Raw genomic sequence first — 22519 nt, forward strand, 5'->3', positions numbered from 1 at the left:
GGCACCGGAGACGAGACGAACGACCGGGCGGCCGGGGCGCGCGACAACGACGCGGCGAGGACGACGCGGCGGCGACGTCGACGACGGCACGAGGACGACGGCGATTTAGTCGCGATTTCTTTTAAGTTACAAATTTTACAATTTAAATTACAAATTTTAGTTACACTTTTAATTACAAAGTTTAGTTACAATTTAAATTACATGTTTAGTTACACTTTAATTACAAATTTTCGTTACATTTTTAGTTAAAAAAAAAAACTAAAAAAATCCTCTCTGCTCCTCTCTCTTCTCTCTCCGATCTCCCTCTCTCTGTACGTGTGTGTGACGGGCGGGCGTGCGCGCCGGCGCCGCCGCGCGCGGCCATCTGTGGGCCGGCCAGGGAAGGGCGCGCGCGCGCGGGCGGCGAACGGTGGATCGGGCGCGGCGGTGAGCGGCTGTGGCCGGCGGCGCGGTGGCCTGCAGGGGGGCGCGGCGGGGAGGGCGCGGCGGCGAAGTGGCCGAGATCGAGGGGCGCGCGCGCAGGCGGCCGGTACGCGTGGAGGGGCGGCGAGAGAAGGAAAGGGGGGCCGCGGCGAGACGAACGGCGGTGGCTCCTCCGGCGCGGTGGCGTTGTCGAGGGCGATGCGGCGGCGTCGAGGGGGCGGCACGGCGGCAGATCGATGCGTCGAGGGGGCGGCACGGCGGCAGATTCGAAGTGGAAGAAGATGAAGTGGGGGCGCACGGCGCGTGAGTATTTATACTCGACGGCCTTTAGTCGCGGTTCGGGACACAAACCGCGACTAAAGGTTACCCTTTAGTCGCGGTTGGTGTCCCCAACCGCGACTAAAGGCTATTTTCGCCCCAACCGCGACTAAAGGTGCTTTTTCAGATTCATTTCAATTTAAAATCTTAAAAATACAAATATTATATCAAAAAATTTAGAAAAATAAAACTAATTCATTTCAAAATCTTAAAAATACAAATAATATATCAAAAAATTCAGAAAAATAAAACTAATTCAATTCAAAATGTTTAAAATACATATAATATATCAAAAAATTCATAAAAATAAAACTAATTCAATTCAAAATCTTAAAAATACAAATAATATATCAAAAAATTCAGAAAAATAAAACTAATTCAATTCAAAATTTTAAAAATACAAATTATATATCAAAAAAATCAGAAAAATAAAACTAATTCATTTCAATATGTTAAAAATACAAATAATATATCAAAAAATTAAGAAAAATAAAACTAATTCAATTCAAAATGTTTAAAATACATATAATATATCAAAAAATTCATAAAAATAAAACTAATTCAATTCAAAATGTTTAAAATACAAATAATATATCAAAAAATTAAGAAAAATAAAACTAATTCAATTCAAAATGTTTAAAATACATATAATATATCAAAAAATTCATAAAAATAAAACTAATTCAATTCAAAAGTTCGTTGGCCCCCTCTTCCCGCCTCTTTCCAGCCGACCTCTTCCTCTCCTCGTCTTCCCGCCATTTCTTCCCTGTCTTCCCGCCTCTTTCTTCCCGCCAATTGTTTCCCGCCAATTTCTTCCGGCCTCTTTCTTCCCGCCAATTTTTTCCCGCTAATTTCTTCCCGCCACTTTCTCCCCGCCTCTTTCTTCCCGCCTCCTGTCTTCCCGCTCCCATTTTTCCCGCCAATTGTCACTACATATAGGTAGCCCGGCTTGGCTGCAGCATCACATCTCTACAATCTCTCATCACTCTCTCATGGCTTCCACCGCACCCACTCTAACCTACCGGCAGGTGGAGGAGCTTTGCGCCTCGAACTACCCTTGCCCTCCGGGCTACCGCGTCCCTGCCGGGCTGGAGCCTAAGCGCCGGCGGCGTGCCGGTCCCTCCCGTCCCTCGGGGTACTGCGCGCCGGGCGGCCATCACAAACCACTACTACCTCGACCTCACGCCGGAGCGAGCGGATGAATCCCCGCCGGCATCCCGATAACCAGCATACTTGGGACGCCTTCTTCATCAATCGGCGTGAGAGGGCGCTCGCCGGGTATGAGGAGGACTGCTGCGAGCGTCATGGACTACATCACGGCCGGCGATATCCCCGCTGCGCTACCCTCGAGTTCGAGCCACGCAGCGCCGCCCGACGACAGCGGCGACGACAGCAGCGGCGACGACGCCGGCAACTTAGAAGGCGACGACTACCGGTACAACGGTGGCGGCTATGAAGACTACGAGTATGCATATTATACGCCTAGGCAGGAGTATGACTAAATCACTCCAAATTTCATGTATGCGGGAGTATGACTTAGTCACTCCAAATTTCCTATATGCGGGAGTATGACTTAGTCACTCCAAATTTCATGTATGCGAGAGTATGACTTAGTCACTCCAAATTTCATGTATCATCGGTGCTATCTCGAGTCAATTGAATCATTCGAAAATGGACACCAAACACATCACGGGTAATATAATTCACATGATTCATTCAACAAAGTTTGGTACAATAAATTATTACACATCATTTCTTCCCTTGTGTCCTGCTTGCTTACGATTGTGCCGTATCCATGGATCATCCTCATCATTTAACTTAATGCTTGGGTCGGTGTTCACTTTGAAGGGCGGAATTTCAGCAAACATATTATAATCTTCGACATGTCTGTCTTGTCCTCCACTCCCACGATGTTTCTTTTCCCTGAAAGAACAATGTGGCGCTTTGGATCATCGCATGATGTACTGATCGTTTTCTTATCTTTCCGTTTCCTCGGTTTGCTACTCATGTCCTTCACATAGAAAACCTGAGCGACATCTTTCGCTAGGACGAATGGTTCGTCAAGATAACCAAGATTGTTGAAATCCACCATTGTCATTCCGTATTGCTTGGTCCACCTTTACCCCACCTCCTGTTAGCTTGAACCATTTGCACCGGAACAAAGGGACCCTAAAGGAGGGTCCATAGTCAAGTTCCCATATCTCCTCTATGTAACCATAATATGTGACCTTTTGCCCATTCTCGGTTGCTTGCATCAAAGCGGACACCACTGTTTTGGTTGGTGCTCTTTTTATCTTGGGCGATCGTGTAAAATGTATTCCCATTTATCTCGTACCCTTGGAAAGTCGTTATAGTCGAAGATGGTGTCTTGGCCAACATGTACGGCTGATCTACAACATCTTCGTCACTCATTAAATGTTTTCTCAACCAACCGCCGAAAGTCTCCATGTGGGCCTTCCTAATCCGGGATTCGAGGCTTCCCGGGGTTGTCCGAGCGTAAAATATTCTTGTGTTTCTCAAAGTACGGAGCCACCAAGCTGGAATTGGTCGAACTCGTGTGGTGTGCTTCGATCGGAGAATGGCCGTCCATACATATCGTTGATTTCCTTCCGATCGTGCCTTTTCCACTTAGTCTCCCCTCGTGCCGCGATCGAGGAAGACCAATCGGCTTAAGGTCGGGAACAAAGTCAACACAAAACTCAATTACCTCCTCATTTCCATAGCCCTTGGCGATGCTTCCTTACGGCCTAGCACGGTTACGAACATATTTCTTTAATATTCCCATGAACCTCTCGAAGGGGAACATATTGTGTAGAAATACGGGACCGAGAATGGAAATCTCATCGACTAGGTGAACCAGGAGGTGCGTCATAATATTGAAGAAGGATGGAGGGAACACCAACTCGAAAGCCGACAAGACATTGGATCACATCGTTCCGTAACCGTGGTAGAACTTCTGGATTGATTACCTTCGAGAGATTGCATTGAGGAATGCACATAGCTTCACAATGGCTACTCGAACATTTTCCGGCAGGAGCCCCTCAAAGCAATCGGAAGCAATTGCGTCATAATCACGTGGCGGTCGTGAGACTTCGGGTTTTGGAACTTTTTCTCCGCCATGTTTATTATTCCCTTTATATTGGACGAGAATCCTGACGGGACCTTCATACTTGCTCGGGCATTCAAAAAAGATGACCTTCTCTTCTTTGGTCGGAGCGTAGGCCGGCACGACCTTGAAACCGTTCCGGATGCGGGTCATCGGGGTCTTTCAAACTTTGCTTTGGTCCTGCCGTGCTTCCTTTGTATCATTTGACTTCCCATACACGCCCAAGAAGCTTAGGATGTTCACGCAAATATTCTTCGTAACGTGCATCACGTCGATTGCAGAGCGGACTTCTAGGACTTTCCAATATTCTAGCTCGCAGAATATAGATTTCTTCTTCCACATGGCTACGTGCCCGTCAGCTCCCTTCGGAACTGATTGTCCGCCAGGACCCTTTCCAAAGATTACTTTCAAACCCTTGACCATATCAAATACCTCAGCACCAGTGTGTTCCGCGAGCTTCGGCCGGTGATCCGCCTTGCCGTTGTAATGCTTGCCTTTCTTTCTTCTTGGATGACCTTTCGGAAGAAATCGACGATGCCCAAGGTACACGTTCTTCTTACAATTTGGCAAATGTACACTTTCGGTCTCATGTAAGCGGTGCGTGCATGCATTGTATCCCTTATTTGATGAGTCCCGAAAGGTTACTAAGAAGCGAGGCCAATCGTTGATGGTTACGAAAAGCAACGCTCGTAGGTCAAATTCCTCTTCTTTGTGCTCATCCCACACACGGACACCAGGTCTGCCCCACAGCTGTAAAAGCTCATCAACTAATGGCCTTAGGTACACATCGATGTCGTTGCCGGGTTGCTTCGAACCTTGGATGAGCACTGGCATCATAATGAACTTCCGCTTCATGCACAACCAAGGAGGAAGGTTGTAGATGCATAGAGTCACGGGCCAGGTGCTATGGCTGGAGCTCTGCTCGCCAAAAGGATTCATGCCATCCGTACTTAGACCAAATCTTATGTTCCTTGCGTCAGCTGCAAAATCTTTGAACTCTCTGTCGATCTTTCTCCATTGCGTTCCATCTGCGGGGTGTCTCAACTCCCCGTCCGACTTACGGTCCTCTTTGTGCTATCGCAACAACTTGGCATGCTCTTTGTTCCTGAACAGACGTTTCAACCGTGGTATTATAGGAGCATACCACATCACCTTGGCGGGAACCCTCTTCCTGGGTTTCGGCCCTCAACATCGTCACCGGGGTCATCGCCTCGATCTTATAACGCAATGCGAGTGCATACCGGGCATTCATTCAAATTCTCGTATTCACCGCGGTAGAGGATGCGGTCGTTGATGCATGCATGTATCTTCGAACCTCTAAACCTAGAGGGCGGACAACCTTCTTTGCTTCGTACGTAGTGGCGGGCAACTCGTTATTCTTTGGAAACATATTCTTCAACATTTTCAGCAAGTTTTCAAATGCCGAGTCAGCTACACCTGCTCGTGCCTTCCATCTCAAGCAAATCCGGTGTGCAGCCCAGCTTTTTCGGACCATCATCGCATCCGGGTACAGGCGCCTTCCTGTGATCCTCTAACATGCGATCCAAATTCTCCCTCTCTTTTTCGGTTTCGCAGCGTCTCCGTGCATCGGCAATGGTCCGACCAAGATCATCAACGGGATCATCACGTGCCTCTTCTTCACCTTCCCCTTCACCTTCCCCTTCACCTTCAGCATCCTCCATGAAAGTATCACCGAAATGAGCAAGATAGCTTTCATCATTGAAATCATCCCCTTCTTCATCTTCTTCCATTATAACCCCTCTTTCTCCATGCTTGGTCCAACAATTATAGCTTGGCATGAAACCGTGCCGATGCAGGTGCATGTGAACATCTCTTGAGGAAGAGTAACCATTCTGATTCTTACATTTAACACATGGATCGATAACAAAACCCCCTGCTTGTTCGCATTGGCCACTACGAGGAAATCTTTCAAACCCGCACTCGAACTCGCCGGAGAGTCGGTTACCGTACATCCATTGTCGATTCATCTGCATTATTATAATATAAAATATATAATTAACCATCATGCATTTGTTAAACTAACTAGCTACAAACAATATAAATTAAACAATGAACTACACACACATGCACATTTTATCAACGACACATCAAAGGTTCAAGTTGCTAACCGCGATCGAGGAGGAAAAAATAAATGAGAAAGCTCAAGTGTGGCTCCAACACTTCATATCATGTTTGTTTCATGCTCTTGGGGCATTTCATCAAACACCTTATGTGCATAAGAGGAACCAAAAGCAAACCTAACACCCACTTGTGAAGCTTGTGAAGAGAATGGCACCAAATGGCTAAGTGTTGGCTGCTGGGTGGGTATATATAGGGGAGGGGCTTTAGTCCCGGTTGGCCTAGCCAACCGCGACTAAAGGCCTTCGGAGCACCTTTAGTCGCGGTTGGCCTGGCCAACCGCGACTCAGCCCCCACGTGCACCGGCTGGCCACCGAGCGCCACGGGCCCGGAGCCTTTGGTCGCGGTTCGCCTCCCGAACCGCGACTAAAGGTACCATTAGTCGCGGTTCCTGCAGCGTCGCGACTTATGGGGCTCACCCGAAGCCTGTTTTTCCACCAGTGGAATAGGTTTAGGGTTTCGTGGTGTGTGTCCACCACGTGATTGTTAAACTTCATGCACTAGCCACTTCAACCAAAATTCCGAACTGATGGAAAGGGCAGGCAATCCACATATACATATCACAACACCCCCACTCGCGTGTGACGGGAGAAGAGAAAGTCAACACGTGAAAGAAGAAGAGCACACCGAAACAGGGCATCGGCGGTGGCTAAAGAGGGGGACAACAGCAATTTTTAGGCTTAATTGCGAAAACCATGTGAAAGCCAGGATTTGAACTCGAGACCTGGGGCTCTGATACCATGTTAAGCTTCATGCACTAGCCACTTCAACCAAAAGTCCGAACTGATGGAAAGGGCTAGGCAATCCACATATACATATCACAACAGTGATCAGCTTTATTTATATAGTCATCAACAGGTTACAATACATGTATAAATACACCTATACAGACCGTATTTAACACTCCCCCTCAATCTGAACTTTTACATACAAGATTCAGATTGGAACTAAAACGGTCTAACATCTGTTGGGTAGCTGGTTTAGTAAATACATCAGCTAGCTGATCACTTGAAGATATGAACTTGACCAGAAGAGCTCCAGCTGCAACACGCTCGCGCACAAAGTGAAAGTCGATCTCTATGTGCTTCGTTCGAGCATGGAAAACTGGGTTAGCGGTCAGATATATTGCCCCTAAGTTATCGCACCATAGTATGGGTGTGCGCAGCTGGACTACTCCGAGTTCCTTAAGCAAAGACTCTAGCCAAATCGCTTCAGCAGCTCCATTCGCCAACGCCTTGTATTCAGCCTCGGTACTGGATCTCGGGACTGTGGGCTGTTTCTTCGAACTCTAGGATATCAAGTTCGGTCCTACAAAGATGGCAAAGCCCCCTGTAGATCGTCTATCATCAACACACCCAGCCCAATCTGCATCAGTAAATATGCTAATGCCAGTAGAGCGGGACTTCCGGAAACACAAGCCGGTATCAAGTGTACCCTTCACATATCGCAAGATGCGTTTAACCGCCTCCCAATGAACCTTAGTCGGCTGGGAAAGGTACTGGCATACCTTATTAACAGCAAAGGAGATATCTGGCCGTGTGAGAGTCAAATACTGAAGCCCTCCAACTACACTGCGATATCGGAATGCATCATTAGTATGTAGCAGTGTACCACTATCACGAGAAAGCTTCTCTGAAGGAACTAGAGGCGTGGAAGTGGGTCTGCAATTCTCCATGTTGACACGATGCAGAAGGTCCAGTGCATACTTGTGTTGTGTCACAGTCATGCCCACAGAATTGAAGGACGCTTCTAGGCCAAGAAAGTAATCCAAGGGACCCAAGTCCTTGATGGGAAAGCTGTCCGAGAGAGACTGGACCAGACGATCAACAACTCCTGGTGTAGAACCGGCAATGACAATATCATCAACATAGACCAGCATATAAATCTGAACACCATCCCGGTAGAAGATAAACAAGGACGAATCAGCCTTCGAGGATGTGAATCCGAGCTGAAACAAACGAGCACGGAGACGAGCATACCATGCACGGGGAGACTATTTCAAGCCATAGATGGAACGTTGCAGCTTGCACACATGCTGGGGGTACTGAGCATCTTCAAAACCAGGCGGCTGCTGCATATAGACCTCTTCTGTCAAGAATCCATGAAGGAAGGCGTTGCTCACATCAATTTGACGGAGAGTCCATCCGCGGGACACAGCGAGAGAGAGAACCAGGCGCACCGTGGCAGACTTCACAACGGGACTGAAGGTATCGCCGTAATCAATACCATGCTGTTGGGAGAACCCGCGAGCGACTAAGCGAGCTTTATGCTTGTCAATGGAACCATCAGGGCGATGCTTTGTCTTGAAGATCCACTTGCAGCTATCCAGATTGACACCCGGTGGCCTGGCCACAAGACGCCATGTATTATTCTGGCGAAGGGCGACAAACTCATCGGTCATGGCAGCGTGCCAGGCAGGCTCCCGGAGAGCGTCGCGATGCGAGACGGGAGCGGTGAAAAAGGCACGCTGACGGGGATCATACCGCACGGTCCCATCGGTGAATTGCTTCGCACGGCGAGAGTCGGTGCGGAGGCGCGTCGCCATGGGGTGACCGGTGACAGGGGCAGCAGTCGACGTAGCATCATCGGACGAAGGCCCAGCCGAGGGCGACGCGGCCGGGGCGGAGCCGGCGGAGGGCGACGCAGCCGGGGCGGAGCCGGCGGAGGGCGACGCGGGCTGGGCCAAACATGGCCAAGCAGGGGCAGGCGACGGAGGCGCGGAAGGCGCATCCGATGGGGCTGCATGGGAGGTCTCGGGACCCTCCCCATGCCCATGCACGTCGATCGTGCAGGCAGGCACGTCGATCAGCGAGCGGGCGAGACGTCAGGGGACGGCGACGAGTCTGGCACGAGGGCCTGCACATTAGACACAACATCTAGAACAACATGGTCAGTAGACAAATAAGACAGGTCATAATTTCTCACATGGGCACTCGTAGCCGGTTCGGTGGAAGGAAAAGTTATGATGGACTCGGCTAAGGTGGAGATATCGATGGTGACACCAGGGGTCGCATAAGGGAAAACGGACTCGTCGAACACAACATCGCGAGAAATGTAAATGCACCCGGTAGACCTATCCAGACACTTGTACCCCTTATGCATAGGACTATAACCCAGAAAAGCACACATTTTGGAACGGAAAGAGAGCTTGTGGGAATTGTATTTGCGAAGACTGGGCCAACAAGCACATCCAAAAATGCGTAAAAAGGAATAGTCGGGGTTTATTTTGAGGAGGCGCTGCACGGGTGTATCATTGTTAAGCACGGAGGTAGGCATGCGATTGATAAGATAACACGCTGTTAAGAATGCTTCATCCCAAAACCATAGAGGGACGGAGGCGTGAGCGAGCAAGGCAAGGCCCGTCTCGACGAGGTGGCGGTGCTTACGTTCCGCAACACCATTTTGTTGGGACGTATTGGGCCAGGACACACGGTGGGAGATGCCCGTGTGCTGAAAATACCGGTTGAGCTTGTGATACTCGCCCCCCCAGTCTGACTGAACCGCCTTGATTTTGGTACTCAAAAGGCGTTCAACATGGGCCTGGAAAGTGTAGAAGACCTGCTCAACGTCAGACTTGTGTTTGAGGAGGTAAATCCAGCAAAAAACGAGAGTAGTCATCAATGAAACTAACATAGTATTTGAAACCTCCGGAGGAGGCAATAGCAGGACCCCAAACATCAGAGTGAATCAAGTCAAGAGGCATAGTGGAAACACGATGAGATGCAGTATAAGATAATTGATGACTCTTTGCACGCTGGCAAGCATCACAAACCAACACAGTATTGTCTGACGAGGAACAAGATAAATTATTTGCCCTAACAAGAGTTTGCACTATTTTATTTGTAGGATGACCTAAACGCTGATGCCATTGCGCGGATGTGGTCTTGGTGCTGGAGAGAGCATGGCGAAACGACGATGACAAAGCTCGACTAAAGGGAACTGGGTAGAGACCGCCCTCACTTCTACCGAGACGAAGAAGTTTCCTCGTGGCCTTGTCCTTAACACAGAAAAAGTCACGGTGAAATTCCACAAAGACATAATTATCGGAAACTAGACGATATACAGAAAGAAGATCTTTGTGGATGTTTGGAACATGCAGGATATTTTTCAAATGGAGGGAAGAACCGGCTAAAGTTGAATGACCAATGTGAGAAATTGACAACCTGCACCATTGGCTACTTGCACGTGATCCTTTCCGCCGTATCGTTCGGCCATGTGGAGGCGCTCGAGATGGCTGGTCAGGTGGTCCGTCGCCCCCGTGTCCATGTGCCAATGGGAGTCGTTGGAGCTGGTGGACGCCGAGTTGCCGGAGCGCTGATGTGGAGGCGCAAACTCAGGGTTGAAGCGGTTGCGGCAGTCGCTCGCCTCATGCCCCCAGTAGGTGCATAGCTGGCATTGTGGCCGCATCTTCTTGCAGCTGTTGCGGCCGTTGCCGCCACCGTTGTACTGGCGGCGATCGCCCCACCGTAATTGTCGTTGGAGCGGTTGTTGTTGCCGCCCCCGCCGTAGTTGTTGCTGCCGCCGTTGTTCTGGCGGAGATCACCACCAGCGCCTTGACCGGTGCCGGGGCCCCCAGGGTTGTTGTCGTAGGGGCGCTGCTGCGACGGCTGGCCGGCAGCGGGGAAGGAGCCAGAGCGTGATACTGCGTTTGCAGAGGAGGACCAGTCATCGGTCTGGGTCTACCCCGCACAGAGGGACTCAAAACTGAGCACGTGCGAGTAGAAGTCCGCGAGAGAGTCAGCGCGGTTGTCGCGGATCATAGAGGCCGCGAGGGGGTTGATGTCGGAGCCCAACCCGGTGATCATGTAGTCGATGATTTCATCGTCCTTGAGAGGTGATCTGGCGGCGATGGTGTCCGCCAGGACCTTGACCTTGTTCATGTACTCGCCGGCGGTCATGTCGTTCTTCCTCAGAGATTGAATCTGCCGACGGATGTGCCAAATATTGGCACGGTTCTGGGCGCCAAACATGGCGTGGACTGCTTCCCACACCGCGGCGGCCGTAGTCCTGCCGATCATCTGGCAGGCGATGTCCTCGTCCATGGACGAGAGGAGTAGCCCTAGGACACGCTGGTCCTGTGTCCACCACGTGGTGTAGGCGGGGTTATCCACGGTGACTGCAGCGTCACCAGTGCCTTCGACGATGGTCTTCGCCGGCGCAGCCGTAGTGCCATCGAGGTAGCCGTGAAATCCCGCCCGGAGAGATTTGGGAGCGAGAGAGTGCGCCATTGCATGAAGTTGCTCCGATTGAGGCGCACCGCCGGTGGCGGAACGGAGGTGGTGACAGCGGCGGCGGTGGTGGCACTGGGCGGTGCGAGGAGAGGGCCGAGGGCCTTGGAGGTTTGAGCGGAGGAGCTCATGGCGGCGGCGACGGCGGAAGAGAGGAGGCCGAGATCGGTTCGGCTCTGATACCAAGTTTGAGAATAGGTTTAGGGTTTCGTGGTGTGTCTCCACCACGTGATCAGCTTTATTTATATAGTCATCAACAGGTTACAATACATGTATAAATACACCTATACAGACCGTATTTAACATTATGTTGCTCTGTACATTGGGAATCGATGTACTGAAAGTAGTCCTTGATCTTATGTAACTTTTTATTACTTCTGATCATTGCAATCAGTTCACTTAGTAATAAACTATAATCTTTGTGTACCGAATTCGTGCTTTCCCTCTCCAGTTTTGGTTTACTTAGGTAGGAGCATAAAGGCCTCAGTACATTGAGGAAATCCGCAACTAAACTGGACAGCTATTCCCCACGTTTAAGTTCAATGGTGTGATCAAATTTGACATAGATCTAAACTTGATAGCTATTCTGCACGTCAATTTACCCATACATTTACCATGTCCACAGGTATCTACACTTTTGCTTGGTAGATGATATTGCTGACAATCATGTCCGAGTAATACTACATTCATGAAAACTATGAAACACACCGGAAAAAACCCTATCTTTTATCCTTCAACTTGCAACCACAATGGGCGCGTGCCGCCGCGCCATCTCTTGCTAGTGAGAATAAATAGGAAAAGAGAGAAGAGGATGAGCATACCTGGGGGTCGGAAGAAGGCGACGCTAGGGCCAAAGAAGCCCGCGGGCACCAAGCCCACCGTCAAGAAGACCACCGCGCGGAAGAAGGCCGCGTCGGCGCCCACAATCGCCGCTCCTCCAACCGTCGTGCACGAGGTGTTCGATGTAACGCCCACACCGGAACCATCGTTCATGGGGCTTCTCCAAGACGCGGAGGTGGACCTCGGGGCTCCTACTCTCGAGCCCTTTGGGTGTGGTGATGAATTGGAGGAAGAGGAGGAGGAGGAAGAGGAAGATGATGACGAGGTGACCGAGATAGATGCAACCACCGCCGCCCGCTCCACCGTCGTGCGCTCCACCAACTATAGCGTCGCTGAAGACATTCTCTTGGTTCGTGCTTGGGCTGCTATGGGGATGGATGCAAGCACCGGTACCGATCAAACCGGTAAACGATATTGGCAACGCATAGAGGACACCTATTGCAAGATGAAGTCGAAGACCGGTGGGTACATCTCTCGTTCATACCGGTCGCTTTAAGGCCGGCGGGAGTTGATGAAGCCCCAATGTGCTCGTTGTAGTGCGGCAATGGCACAAGTGATTGATGCACCGCCTAGTGGAAGCGTCGAGAATGACTATGTAAGTGCATATGTGTGTTATTTTGATGGTCTATGCATATGTGTGTTATTTTGATGTTCTATGCATGTGTGTGTTCTTGTAGGAGGGCATTGTACATGGAGATGCCCGCTTTCAAGGGAAAACCATTCGCATTTAAGCATGCTTGGGAACATCTCAAAGATTTTGACAAGTGGAAGTTGAGGGATCAAGAGACCGCACCCAAGAAGTCGGCAATGCTTAGGATGGACAATAGTGATGAGGAGGAAATGAACGCGGGAAAGCCCGAGGGAACCAAGAAGGCAAAGTTAAGGATGAAAATGGAAGGAGAGGTGTCAAGCATGAGGGAGAAGATGGAGCACATGATGAAGTCAAGGGAGACATTGACAATGAAGACATTGGAGAAAAAGCTTCTTATCACCGAGAAGAAGAAAGAGGTGAAACTTGCACAAGTTGAAGCAAGGCGTGAAGAAGCGAAGCGCAAGGCCGAAAAAAGAGCTCGCAAGGCCGAGTTGGAGGAGAGGATGATCAAGGTCAAAGAAGCAAAGGCATGGAAAGAACTCATGGTGGAAGAGAAGGAGCACATGATGATGTCGAAGAAGGACATGGATGAAGAGCAATTAGCATGGTGGAAGGAGTACAAGGAAGACATCGCGGAGAGGAAGAGGATATTCCGTGCTGCGCCCTCTACTCTTCAGGGTGACACTCCGATGAGTGGTGGTGGCGACGGCGGTGTGGAGGACTCCACCACCGACACCTATATATGGAGGTGCTTGATGGCGGTGGGGCGGTCTAGGAGATGGCACCAAGGTGCAACTTTTTAGTGACGGTGCCGACGAGAGGTGGAAGATGACGATTTTGTGATGTAAACTATTAAACTATGCATCAATGATCTTTCATGTCCTAGTTTCTTTCATGGTTGAATGTGTTTTTCCAGTGATAATTGTGATATATGTCAAATAACAGTTTGAGGGTTTGAGGGTTGCGACAAAGACTAGAACCCTCGAATCCTTAAAAATTTGAGGGTTTGAGGGTTCTAGTCTTTGCCTCTGTTTTCACCCCTCAAAAGTGACAAAAACTGCCAATTCTCAATCCTTAAAATGCTTTGAAGGTTTGAGGGTTTAGGGGTACTACTAGTGATGCTCTAAGCCGAGGAACCGAGGACCAGTATTCTCTGGCTCACAGAACGAGAGACAAACCCTAAGAAGAGGTGTATAATAGCGAATCGAAGGGGAACCCAAAGGAAAGCCGAGAAAAGTGCGGCCTGGCATGCATGTGTACCTATGCTGATGGTCGATGGACGCCGCCGCTGCAGGTTTCTTGACCGCATCGGCGCTGAGCCGCGTGGTCCTCCGCTCCCTCCTCCTGCTCCTCCCCGCGCTCTCACCCGACGGCCGCACCAGCTCCTCAACCTCCCCACAGAGGCCGTCCCCGTCCGACTCCATCCCGAGAAGAGGCGGCGCACCACCGCTGGGAGGAGGAGAGAGTTCATCGGGGATTGGGCAAGGACATGTCCAGTCGTCGCCTCCGCTCGGGCGCGCGCTCCGTGCCGCAGCTGATGCCGTCTCCAGCCGCCCCCATCACCCTCCTTTCCTAGAGCTGCACGATCTGCTGCTGCTCCTGCCGCTGGCCACATTCGCTGTTGTGATTAGGGGAGGAGGAGACCTTGGGATTGGGGAAGAGAGAGCTCGTGCGGGGATTGGGGAGGAGAGAGAGGCGACGGATTGGAGGGTGCCCCGTGCGATCTAGGTTTTCACTTCTTCCCTGTAGTTACGTGAAGGAAGGCGACATAAAACGAGTAGTGTGGCTGCCTCTGTCTGCCGGTCCCGCAAAAGGCTGGTCCCAACCATCATTGACCCATCTAGACGAGCCAGAGGTGCAAAAAGAAATCACTGCATCCAACGGTTGCTATGAAAAGTGGGGCTGAAAAAATTACTGTCGCACATGATTGGACGAGCAGGATTGGTTTTCCCCTTTCAGAACCCTGGATGGCATGGTAGCATAGCATCATTTATAGGAAGAAATGACACGCTAGTCTAGTCGCACGGAATGTGCGACTCCCTTCGTTGGTCTTGATATTGATTCGCCCAAAACAAACTGGACATGGAAGGAGAGGTGTGATCATTTGATCAGCTGTTTCTTGCTGATCATTTGAGCAGCCTGCTGTAAGTATAATTCATTTTTCCATACAAATTTGAATTAGGGTAAACTAGTCATCAACCCGTGCATCGCACGGGCTTACATTTTTGTGTTTCACATTATTCTTTGGGATTAACAACAACGGTGTTATTAAATTGTTACATCATATCTTTTATCACTAATTGTTTCTTCTTATGGTCCTTAATCATGAAATTAGTTTATAGTAACTTCAGTTTAAGTAGAAGTGAGAAAGGGTGTGAAAGTTGAGGCCCTATGCTAAGTAAAGTCTGACCAAACTTTATAAACAACTACAATATTATATTCATAAAATATGAAATAATAATTTATAATATATCTAAGGATATTTATTATGTATTTTATATATCCATGATCTTTTGTACAAATTGATCGAACTTTACATAGTTTGACTTCTGGAAAAAGTTCTTTATTCATTGGAATAAAGGTAGCACAAAGCACTTCTGGAAAACGTTCTTTAGCCACTAAATAGTTTTCCACATATATTTATTATTACAAACTTGTGATTCTATAGGAAATAAAATGAAGTCGACAAATGCAACCTGTTGCCCTAGATACGCTGATCTGCATGCCAGAAATAGCACTTCCCATCAATGCCACATAATGCTACTCCCTCCGTTTCAAAAAAAGCTTCTCAATTTTTTCTTGATATAGATATGTTTATAACTAAATTATGTCTATATGCACCAGTATCTAGATAAAGTGGAGCAACATTTTAGGGACGGGGGAAGTATATGGATTTGGGAGGGTGTAGTCAAAAAAAAAATGTAACCATGATTAAGATGCATGTGAGTGTAGGAGGCTGGCGTACATATTAATGTTCTTTTCTAAAAACTTGATGAAACATTACATAGTTTGGTAAAAAATGCTTTATTCATTGAAACAGAGGTAGTACATTACATATTTCACATGATATGATTTATTTTAGCCACTGAATAGTTTTCCACATGTATTAATTATTACGAACTTGTGATTCTGTAGATATAAAATGAAATCAAGAAATGCAACTTGTTGCTCTAGATACACTAATCAGCAGGCCACAAATTCGTACTTCCCATCAGTTTCGGATAATGTTGTATAGATTTGGGAGGATGTAGTCAAAAAATAAATTGTCTGCTCACCGAGTCTGTATGCATCGTCGAAGCCTTTTTGCAGTCTCAAAGCGTTGTCTTTCATGAGTTAAAGGCGTATTCGTACTCATGGCCTGCTGCCTGAATTGATTATGAGGAGACAGCAACAAAACAATCGGCAGAGAATTTCTTAGATTTAACGAAATATATAGGTTACAGTATTTTAAATTAATGGGTTTTCTTCCAATTAATACAAAAAGAATCTATAGGGAATCAAACTTTTTATAGTTTGACTAAATATTTAGGAAAAATATCAACATCTATAATATAAAATCTATGGAACAATCAATAATGTTTATGCAATATTTTGAGAGGGTTTACCAAACAACGGAGAATTAGAAGCCTAGGTTTTAAAGATTAGCATGTTCGGCAATACACTACCACAACCTATTTAAATGAAGAAAAGTAGTATCGTTTTTTGAAAACTTGAAACATCTAAGATAGGTTCCTACTATTCCCTCGGCCCGGAATCAACTAGCTCACTTTTTTCTAGATTTGCAGGCTTCTACAAATGTGAGTCAACTAATTCTGGAGGGAGTATGTCCAATAAAAACTCGGTGAATGATATATGCAATGCCCTTAGACAAATTTAGACATAATTGCGGTCGTACCAGAATATAAGATGTTGCGGTACTCTATTTTAGTATACTAAAACATCTTATATTTCGATACACAGGAAATCTTGTGTATAGAAAGTATGATTAGAAAATTTGAGCATAAGATTAAGAATACTGAATTCATTACCACCGAGGAATGCATCACCCACCTGCGAACAAAATAGTCTCGCGCTTGTTTCGTCAGTCCACCAGTTTTCTGTAGGTCCGCAGTTTCACCATCGACGGACGTCGGCAGCTAATCTGCGTTAAACTGTAGTTGTCCGTATAACTTCCTCCCGTACTGAATCAATCATCACCTTATAAGTTGATATGTTAGACTAAAATAGACGATGGATTAGTCCAAGATGCTGAGATTATAAATATAGTTTGCAGCTGAACATGGATCAAACCCTGTTTTATCGGTAATTAGTTTTACTACTACCAACTACTACTAAGATAATTAAGTGCTATGGGTAAAAGCAAACGTGGACCATGTAGACATGTATTGCATGCGAAAACCAATCAGTGGAGCGATGGTTTTGTTGGGTCCTACCATGCATGCATAAAATCGACCATGATTCAACAATTCATACCATAGGTGGCGGCAGCTAGGCCATGCTTCACGGATCCTCGATCTGATCAGAAAAGAATTCTTGTTGTGTAGTTCAGCACTGGATGCTGTGAAGATTTACCGTACCCTCCTTCTACAGTTCTACTGCTGCATGGGCACATGAGAACCGGAGATCGGACGCTGCATCTCCACCTGCATGCGCGGACGGAAACCGGAGGCAGGTTGGAAAGCGTGGCCGTCGAATTACTGGGCAGCGCGAGATTAGGAAGGAGGCCATGATTAGGGTATTTTTTTTCCTGTTACAGTTGTGGATAGAAATAGAGAGGAACGGCCCAGGCGGGTGTGGAAGTCACGGCACAGATAGAACATCCGACGGCAAACGATCTAGCATTGGTCAATCTGACGGACATCAACTGCTAATCTCTCAGGATTAACGTGGAGGCTCGTGGGGAGTCTCCAATTAGTAAATATAAGATAATATGAAGATTCTACATTCAGTGTATTCTTCCCTTTGATAACGATCACCATTTTTATTTTGTACGCGAATGAGCACACCATGGAGAATTCGTTTTACCGTACAAATTCAGTTTTCCACGCAAATAAGACTCACATTGATTAGCAGATTAAGGTTTATAAGCTGGTGTATGTATTTGTTTTTTTTTTTTGAAACGTGGAGTGCCCTGGCTTTTGCATCAATTGATGCATATAGCCTAACTGGTATATGTATGACAGACCCATTTGGTTTGGTGATAAATGTGGTTATTGGTCAGCCCTGAAGCTTCATCCATGAGAGCATCCGAAATTTACAAGCCAAACAGTGTACTCTTGAATACAAATCACATGCTTCCTAATCCATGGCAAGGTACACTGTTGGAAATCTATAGCATTTATACAGTGAAACATCGTGCGTCTACATTCAATGGAACTTTGTTATATAAGAGATGGTATGGTTCGAACATGATAACACAAGGGTACCACCTAGTATATTTTCTGTGAATGAAGTAGAAGAGAGAAATGGAGTGGAGAAAGGAAGAGCGAGGGACTTACGTTTTGAACATGACAGGGTCTACGTGAAATGTTAGAAGCTCCTAAGCTTGAGAGATGTCAGGAAATCAGGAGTTGCTTCGCCCTTCTGCCAGTCCATGCATTGTAAATCGTTGTAGCGATGGAGCAACTTAACGTTTGGAGTCACCAAACTAACAAGCAACTTAGGATAAATGCTAGGAAATTCCGCGTTCACAGCGATAGCAAAACTATTCTGTAGCGTAAGTTCAGCTGCTGCCAGCGGCATAGATCACACGAAAGCAGAAGATAACTTGTTACTGTATAGTGTATACTCTGCTTTGAAATGTTAAGTGAAATTTGATGCAATACCATAACGATCAAGTACTTACTAGTACTAGTTTGATTGCTGCTACACCGGGAAGTCAATTTTGCTCCCGAGCACTTGTGCTCTCGGCATTTTAGAAAAATTCAAAAATTTATATTTATAGGTTTTAAAAAATTATGAAATAAAGTTCTAAAAGTAGCTAATGATATATTCCACCAACGTGTAAAATCTCAATTTCAAATGTTTTATGTTTTAAGCTATATTTTCATCGTTTTTATTTAGACCAAAATACATATTATTTCCAATTGAAAATTAGCACGTTTGCAAGATACATTACTGGCTACATCATGCTTTCTTTCAGAATATTTTAAAACTTAGAAATATGACTTTCATTTTTCTGGATAAAGAAATCAGTGCTACCCATGTCCATGTGCACCAAAATTATTACGATGAATCCGGGAGCATCGATGCGTCCCAGTAATATATTCATTCAGAGAGCGGCCGAATCAACAATCAGTCGTACCAACGGCGGCCATGAACTCGTCGTCGGCGACGAGCCTGGCGAGCGCCTCCGGGGCGAGGCAGACCTCCAGCGCCATGCTTCCCGCGCCGTCTCCGCCCTCGTACACGGTCACCTTTCCATCCAGCTTGTTCCCCGCGCCGCTCCGCACGGTCACCGGCCGGCCCCACCCGAAGTCGTTCCCGTAAACGTCGAACCGTGGCGAGCTCCCCGTCAGCAAGCTCGTGTGAGCGGTAGCCGAGAACGCCGCCATGCTTGGAAAGCTGGGATCTCCGGGCCAGGACGCGAGCTTCTCCATCGCGCTCCTCTCGTTGAACGACGCGACTGCTCTGTTCAGGAGCCAAGCCGCCCAGCCCAGCCCTCTGTCGAGGATGTCGCCGGCGGGGGACTGCGCAGCGGCATGCGCCACCGCGTTGCCCAAGTAATCTGTTGGAACGCCGTCCACGCGGCCGCGGCATCCGACGAGGAGAGTGTACAGCGTCTCCTGATCCGGTGCAAGCCTCCGAGCCCGGCACGCCGCGCGCCACAGGTGCGCCAGCAGGGCCTGTAGCGAGGAAATTGTGGCGGTGGCGGTGCCGGACATCTCGGCGTTCGCCTTCGCCTTGAGCTTCTTCACGCTCTCCGCCGAGAAACGGAGGAAGCACTCCTGCACCGGCGGGTACGAACCTATGCGCTGGCCGACGATGTCCTCCACGCTGCCGAAGGGCAGGGGGATTGGAACGGGGCAGCCGTCGAGGAACCACCTCCGGTGCACCGGCAAAGGCGAGGAGACCTGGCAGCCACCGTCGCCGTCGACGCTGCGGTGGCTGATCTCCGACCAGGTGTTGAAGAAGCGCCAGAAGGCTGTCCCGTCGGCGACTCCGTGGTTCAGCGACAGGGCGACGAACACGCCGTCGGCGAGCTCGGTGACCTGAGCGGCCATGACCGGGAGGGAGTCGGCGATGGCGTTCACGCCGAGCATCCCGTCGAGCGGGAAGAAGGACCAGACCACCCGCGGAACGCAGAGCGCGGCGGTGACGTCCGCGACGGTGACGCCGGGTGCCACGGCGTGCACGAACTCGGCGCCCTCGGCGCTGCAGCGCAGCGAAACGACGAGGCTCTTAGGTGACTCTCCGTCGCAGTCGCTGCGGCCCGGCGTGGCAACGAGGCGGCCGGCGAAGGGGTAGAAGCGTCCGAGAGCACGCCCGAAAGATGACGCAAGGTGTTCGACGATGGCGGTGGCAGGCTTGGGCAGAAGAAGTCCCTTCTGGATGTGATCCACGGTGATCATCCGCAGGTCCCATGGCGTGAGGTGGATGGTCTCCGGCGGCGAGGTGGTTGGTTCCGGTTCCGGCCGGATCATGCGCCGGGACACGATGCTTACGTCGCCCATCGATGCTTCAGTTTACTCTGGCAGGCCAGGGAGGAGTGGTCGACTAGTCATGGCCTCATGGGTCACGGTCGGTTTGATGGCTGCGTGCGACCTGCCTATGCTGCGTGCTGATTTTTCTGTGACCCCTTCTTTATGTCTTTTTTTGTTGTTGCATAAACCTCTTAAAACCTCCTAAAACTTCTGCATTATAGATCTCAAGGCCCACCCAATAATTTTCATACACCTGTTTATCACATCGACACCTTTTTTCTGTCTCCGCCCCTACTCAGGCTGGTCAGAGGGACCAGTGGGGTGCGGTGGTGATTGGTGGCAGTGAGTTATTCATCTTTGGTTAGGCGATGTGCTGTCAGGGCCGGCATGGATGTCGGAGCGACGGCTCCCGTTTATCTCCAGCTGTATCCTAAAGCATTCTCAAATTGCTGTCGGATTGAGCGTTTGGAAAACGTGTTTCGTTTATATCGTGTTTGAGGAACGTCGCTCACCAGCCACGTCCTCCAAACGCCGCTTCCAAACTTTTTTAAAAATTAAAATATTTTTTTGTTTTTTTTGCATTTTTATTTTAATAGAGAGAAGAAACTAGTGAAAGTATCGCGGCCACGTGAAGGGCCATTTTTCCCGCCTGGTAACGGGGCCAGGACTAAAGGCCCTTTAGTCCTGCATGTATAGTCCCGGTTGGTAAACCAAGACTAGAACCCGTTACGGGCCGCGACACTCCACTAGTGAAAGTAAACATCTACATCCAACCACTAAATTATGCTATTAAATATAGCTAGGGGTAAATGCGGGCGTGGAGCTATCCAAAATCCTTCTCCGCAAACTATAAGAAGGTAGAAATGGAGAAGACGAGTAGAGGAGGAAGCGAGGGAATACTAGAGTTTATTTCTCTATCTCAAGGACATTTTGATAGGGATCATGAAATGTTAGCAACTTAGACTTGTGAGACATCGGGAATTAAGGAATCAGTTCCATCTAACAGAAAAGGAAACTCGGGGATGAAACACGTCGCTTGCCCTAAGAGGATCTGAGGATACGACAACCTAGGGCACGTCTTGTAGTGGCGGTAGTATTCTGTTTGCAATGCAAATAATTCTACTCAGAATGACCAGCTTCTTAAGCACTACAAGATAGTCACCGGTTGGGAATGATACTTCCTTGGTTGCGATAACCAGCTCCTATGCTGGATGAGTAGAGTTCATGGATTGCTGATGCTGTTTTCTTCGTGGTGTTTGGCCCACTGTTACAAGAAATTGGTCACTTTAGCAGGATTTTTCTTTTCCGTATTTTTTATTTGTTGTGTGCATCCGTATGATCATTAGAACACTACATTGTTGCAAGGTATCTTCGTGATATTAATATATTCTCTTTATAAAAAAAATTATGATTTAAATATTCTGCAATTACTGTACTGTTCTATGTGATTATGATGATTAAACTGAAACACTGAATGCAGTAACCGGCTAAGAACAAGTGATACTAATTTTGTAGGGATTCTAGTATGTGGAGAATCTAGTGGGTTATGGATTTTTGTAAATTATTTCTTCTGAATGAGCAAGATTTTTCAATCCGGGCTACTCCTCTTTGCATTACTTTCAAAATGGAAATAACAATTTTCAACATCATTTAGAAAGTAAAACAAAAGAAAACGGAAAAAATAAGTGCCCTCGCACCAATAGGGAATTTGCTAACAGATGCTCTGCATCAAAACATCTTCTACGTGGCAAAAATATGTCGGCACTATCAACAAAACCAAAACGACCGACTAGAAGTTAAGGAGATCAAACAGATCAACATCCACCAACCCAACATAACCAACACGAAAAGCTGACAAGACGAAGCATCCATGAGAAGCTCGGCCTAAGACCCCCCCCCCCCCGCCCCGTCCCCCGTCCCCCGTCATCAAAATCCCAACATTTGGTTCCCCACCGTGGGTTCGGCCTGGACAACTCCATCAGCTTGGTCATCAGCCAATTCGCACCTCCCTTGATCCACTCTGCACCCCGATGTTAATAAAGGAACATATAGTTAACAAAATCACCTCATGGGACTTGATTACATATATTCACAAAGGTTGCCTTGTTCCTGATAGTTGAAATAGACAAAAAAGAATCAGCTAACGGAGTATAAATTTTCTCATCCCTCTGCATGAAAGCATAAAACCACACTAAACTTTGCCACAAGTTTTTAGGAAAAGAAATAGTTT

The 22519-nt window shown here is 47.9% G+C and overlaps 1 protein-coding gene and 1 non-coding gene across 2 annotated transcripts; both read right to left on the reverse strand.

Annotated features, from left to right (window-relative positions):
- Nucleotides 1–10682: 10682 nt before the first annotated feature.
- On the reverse strand, nucleotides 10683–10821 carry LOC124685515. Its single transcript, XR_006997501.1, has one exon. It is a non-coding gene; the product is annotated as a small nucleolar RNA Z247 (small nucleolar RNA).
- An 8112-nt stretch (nucleotides 10822–18933) lies between these two features.
- Nucleotides 18934–20319, reverse strand: LOC124655972 (uncharacterized acetyltransferase At3g50280-like). Its single transcript, XM_047194795.1, has one exon. It carries the CDS (start codon nucleotides 20317–20319, stop codon nucleotides 18934–18936), a length of 1386 nt encoding a protein of 461 aa, XP_047050751.1.
- Nucleotides 20320–22519: the final 2200 nt, after the last annotated feature.

Source organism: Lolium rigidum, chromosome 1, assembly GCF_022539505.1.
Source record: "Lolium rigidum isolate FL_2022 chromosome 1, APGP_CSIRO_Lrig_0.1, whole genome shotgun sequence".
NCBI lineage: Eukaryota > Viridiplantae > Streptophyta > Magnoliopsida > Poales > Poaceae > Lolium > Lolium rigidum.